This window comes from Corvus brachyrhynchos, unplaced genomic scaffold, assembly GCF_000691975.1.
Source record: "Corvus brachyrhynchos isolate BGI_N302 unplaced genomic scaffold, ASM69197v1 scaffold5, whole genome shotgun sequence".
NCBI classification, from domain to species: Eukaryota; Metazoa; Chordata; class Aves; order Passeriformes; family Corvidae; genus Corvus; species Corvus brachyrhynchos.
Genome location: NW_008238321.1, coordinates 9,338,319 through 9,343,127, shown reverse-complemented (window position 1 = coordinate 9,343,127; position 4,809 = coordinate 9,338,319). Strand labels below are relative to the sequence as shown.

Sequence of the window (4,809 nt, the reverse complement as noted above, 5' to 3'; positions counted from 1 at the left end):
TGGCGCGGCCCCTTGGCGGATGTGAGCCAGCTCCTGCCCCAGCGCCTGCTGTAGTGCCAGGGCCAGTGGCCGCAGGCTGGAGTTCTGCCACCGTGGGTCCGGGGTCAGTGGGAAAAGCTGGGGGGATACAACACGGAGTACATTTAGGACAGCCAGTGAAAAGGGCTTGCTGTACCATGAACATCCCAAGGCAGAGGAGCGATTTACCTCGTACAGTTACACTGACTGTGGGCTAACAGGAACCTTCTGATACAGCTTCTTGTACATTCTAGTGCCTGGCACATGAACATAAGCAGCATCTCTGCAACCCCAACATGACTACCCAAATACCAACAACTAACTTGGCCAATTAATTCCCTGTAGGCTCCTTCTGGAGTCAGTGGAGGGTGGGAAGCTCTGTAAGTAGGCAAGCCAGAGTACAAATGCTGTTTGCACACAGCTTTTCTGCCGGGGCCCTGTGAGCATTTCACAAATCCTGCATCCACTGCTGAGAGGAAAGGAACTATACACAGAACAAACAAGGTGCAGAGACAGCAACATGCTACTAGGTACTGACAGTACTAGGCATGATCAAAAGCCACATCACGTTCCATCTGCAAGAAAAAATTCCTGCCAGTATTAACTCCACCAGGCTGTAATGGCATGGCCTCGTTGCATCAGGGCTTTCATATTTATTGCCAGCAAACACTGCAGGATAAGGGGTCACAAGATGCAAGTATAAGAGAGATGGATTCTGTAAAGCTGCTGCAGGGAAGCAGCTACTCAGCTGGACGTTGTAACAGTACCTGCAGAAAGATGCCTGCCAGATCATCTTCTGGGCCCAGAACACGGACCTGGCTCAAGGCCCGGATCCGGCTCTGACTTTGAGAGTTTTCAGGACTAGATTTTGACCTTGCAGTCTCAGCACTGTCTGCAAGAGGAATAAAAGGAAAGAAAGGAAAATGCTGTTATGGTAGAAAGCATCTGGAGCCCCAACACCAGATCACTTTCAGCTTTACAGTCTCTAACTACTGAGGAATTCAGCAGCTTTTCTCTTGAGTCCAAGCAAGACCTATTTTTCCATATCACTCAGAAAAACTCACTGTAATAAACTCCAAAAATATTGGAATTTCTCCCTTTGTCAGAAGCAAAAAACCTCTAAAAAGGGCTGGTGTCTAACTTGCTGGTATATTGCAACATAACTGCTTTTGAAGACAGCACTGCCTGTTCTTCTGAACAGCAACAAAGGAGGGAAGTTTGGAAGATGACTTTGACATTTAGGCTATCCCAGGCAGTACCTCGGCGGGCTGGTAAGGAGGCAGTAAGCAAGGAGTGGAAAGTCTGGCCTCCTGTTGCTCCTCTCTCATGTTGAACCTCCACAAGATGAGCCATGTAGTCTGAAAAAAGGAGGAAATAACAGCACATCATCATCTTGCCCTCTTCAGTAAAGCAGGACAGAATTGGGTGTTTGTACAGCTCCCACAGGCAAGAGAATCTGCTGTTCCCATAAACTTCATAACATGATGCCTTGAAAACTTTGTTTCTTTTACAAAGTACCTCCCAAACTACTTTTTGACTCTGTCCGCTCCAATCCAAAAAATCCCTCTCTATTTTGAGGAATACAACCAAGGGCCACCCAGGTGTCTACAGTGACAACAAGCTGCCAAAGCAGCCTGTGCACAAAGTTTGCTGAGCTAGCTTGGATTTTTCCAAGGAAGTCACAGGAGATACTCATGGAAACTGTTCAAGAAAAAGTGAAATGCCTAGTCAGCCTCATCTGTAGCTCTTACTCTTGTCCATGATGTTCTGCTCCAGCGTCTGTGGGTCATGAGATACTGCCTGATCCAGGTACTGCAGAAGTTTGCTCATGCTGGAAACTGGGATTCCAAAGGACTGAACAAAGAGAAGCAGCTGCTGTGGCTCCAGGTCCTGCAGGGCTGAAATAAACAAACACTGAGTCCTCAGACCTCTGAACTGCCCACGGAGTGTCATCTTTATTACCTGATCTTTATGCTTTTGTCTGGACCAACAGTGACACATTAATGACAGGGCTGCAGAGAGCCTAAAGCCAGAAGTCTGACAGCTGCCTACTATATTTTCTTTCCTCTGCAAATCATTGCCGCCTTATTGCATCTTCCAGTTAATTCACTCACTGGCTAATTTGATCTTCTGTTTAATTTTATTAGAACCTCAGTAACGCAATCATTTGTATTAAAAAATAACTTCCACTCTATCTCTTGATGGCTGCAGGCAGGAATTATTGAATAATTCAATCACTGGCTATAGACAGCTGTCATTTAATTAGTAAAATGGGATGAAAGCACTGAATACCAAGAAGAAAGAGAGCACTGACAAGTGGTATGAGGACCAGAGTAACCAGAGGTTTAGCTTATATCCTTCAGGCACAGCTTCCCACAGTGCTGTGCCTGTTGTCTGGTGACTGCATAGTTGTACAAAAGACGGGACCTCAATTCAGAGCCCCCCATTCCTTTAAAATACACAGAAAGCACAATATCCATTCAGACTCACTCCCCTACTTTAAAAGTAATAGTGACAGATGGCTCCATCCAAAGGCATCCCAGTAGGATGGCTGGGCACACTTGAGCAGGGAAACCTCTCCCTTTCCTTTCAGCAGGGTCTGAAACACCAATGAACGTGCCACAGGCTCACCTGCATCCACGAGACGCGGGACCTCGGAGCGGATCATCCGCAGCTTCAGCCAGTCAGGGAGCAGCAGAGCCTCCTCGGAGGTGTCAACCAGAAAAGCAGTAGGAAGGGGCTTTTTCTCCGGGAACCATATATCCAGTAAGGTGTAAAAATCACCATCTCCTGCTTAAGAGTGGATACAAAATTATTTCCCATGTTCACAAGCACCTAGAACACCCTGCCCTTCTCGATCAGTACACCAGAACACACCATTGTTTTAGTATTTCCTGCTGTCTGCAGAAAGCAAAAAAAAAGAAATCAGCCTGCAAATCCTTCACACTCTGCAGCAATATTCTGATAAATCTTACAGCTACAAACAAGTACTGCAAGGGCTGAGCCTGCGAGTAGAAGGATTAACACCAGCCTGACCTGTTAGGAGACAGCAGATAGAGAAAAGCCTCCCTGTATTCTCCATTACCCCCTGAAAAAATCTGAGCATATTTCACTAACCTTGAGGTGGCCCCAGTGTCAGGAGAATAACCATGGCATGGACCACAAGGATGTGCATGGTGGCTGTTTCCCCACTAGTCCAACGAAGGAACACCTGATCCTGGGACTCTGACTGGAAAAAGCCAGGAAAAGACAGGATGAGCAAAGGTGGGGAGAGAAAGGAGAACATGAGAACGGACAACTTTAGCCAGACCATAGTTCCCAATATCACCAGCAGTGGCCACAAAAGATACTTGGGGAAAAGTTAAAAAGGCTTTTTACAAACACATAGGCTTGGCTTTGATACTGTGTCACGATCCAATTATTTTCAGATCAGGGAATTCTTGAGCTGGATTTGGTTTATTCAAATTGAGTAACACATAAAGGGCTTCTGTTTTGTTAACCTGTCCAGTCTCTGTGAGCTGCTGAGGCAAGGCAGGAGGCACTCACCCAGCTGTACACCTCCTCACCCTCCTTGCTCTGCCGCATGCGCTTGATGTAGCGGGAGAAGATGGAGAGCAGAGCCACGAGCACCGCGTCTGACTCAGCACTGTAGGAGAGCTTGGAGAACAGGTGGGACATGATGGTGGAGCGCTCCACGATCAATCGGGCAACATCCTGCAAGGGAAAAACATCCAGGAGGTCTTTACTGCAAAACACAGCCAGGTGCCCTGGTTTCACTGCACTGTTCTCCAGGTTCTATCATCAGCCCAGTAAACGCCACTCTGGAGATCAGCTTGTGGAGTCAAGAGTAGAACCGACACAAGAGGGACAAGGCCAGTGCTTTGCATGCATCTTACAGTGTCCCCAGTGGAGCACAGGTGCCTTCTGATGCAGCCCATTAAAGTAAGCATTTACATAGCATTTCTCTGAAGAAAAAGATCTACTGACGCTTACCATTTAACCTCCTCCACATATCTAAACAGATCTATGGAGGCACTATCAGCACATGAGTCTTAAAAGCAATGAAAAAAGCACCCACGGAGAAAAATGAAAAAAAAAATCATTATTAAAAAAAAATCCACCAAAAGCTTTTCTAGAAAGAAAAAAACCCCCATAAACAAATAAACCCAGAAATCTAGTTTTGGTTATAGGAGAGTACATATCTACCACTAAAGTTCCTGATTTCCCATTCTCTCCCCAAGCACGTATGACTGCAGGTTTAGCACCTGCTTAATTATGAAACACTGTCAGGTGATGGGATTTCCATCAAACCACTATCCACTCTTGCATTCCCCATTCGAGCTGATGGGCTGTTGGACTGGAAGTTATTGCTCTGATACCATTTCGTTATATGAACCAAAGACACAGCTTGCCTTTAAACCCATACAGAAAGACACAAACATGCAGTTATCAGAGTAACATGCTCCCCAAAACTCATCCTGGTGGTACAGCAAGTCCCTTGCCTACCACTGTCCTGGGACATGCCACGTGTCCCCCATGTGATCCCTCCCCTCACCAGAGCAAGGTCATTGTGCTGTCCCTGCTCCTCCACTGGGGCGTGCTGGGAGAGGTACACCAGGTAAGCACTGATGGTCTGGGGATCTGTCTCCATGTGGATGGCCTAGAATGAGAATTCCTTTCATTAGAAATCAAGACTTAGTGAAAACAAGCACCAGCATAAGCGAAATTCTTCTGCAAGCATATAAACATGTCAGTATCGCAGCCAGATCCAATTTGTTTCGATCTGTTTCA

The 4,809-nt window shown here is 46.5% G+C and overlaps 1 protein-coding gene across 1 annotated transcript in view; it reads right to left on the bottom strand.

Annotated features, from left to right (window-relative positions):
* The window catches only part of INTS1 (integrator complex subunit 1), a gene marked incomplete at its 5' end in the record, with an annotated part of 27,645 nt that overhangs the window by 11,777 nt on the left and 11,059 nt on the right, over window positions 1–4,809 (bottom strand). The window contains 9 exons of the mRNA XM_017734296.1: window positions 11–117; window positions 786–910; window positions 1,278–1,376; window positions 1,770–1,916; window positions 2,650–2,808; window positions 3,136–3,247; window positions 3,565–3,732; window positions 4,574–4,678; window positions 4,731–4,749. Of these exons, the coding sequence (XP_017589785.1) occupies window positions 11–117; window positions 786–910; window positions 1,278–1,376; window positions 1,770–1,916; window positions 2,650–2,808; window positions 3,136–3,247; window positions 3,565–3,732; window positions 4,574–4,678; window positions 4,731–4,749 (1,041 nt within the window). The remainder of the gene's footprint in view (window positions 1–10; window positions 118–785; window positions 911–1,277; window positions 1,377–1,769; window positions 1,917–2,649; window positions 2,809–3,135; window positions 3,248–3,564; window positions 3,733–4,573; window positions 4,679–4,730; window positions 4,750–4,809) is intronic.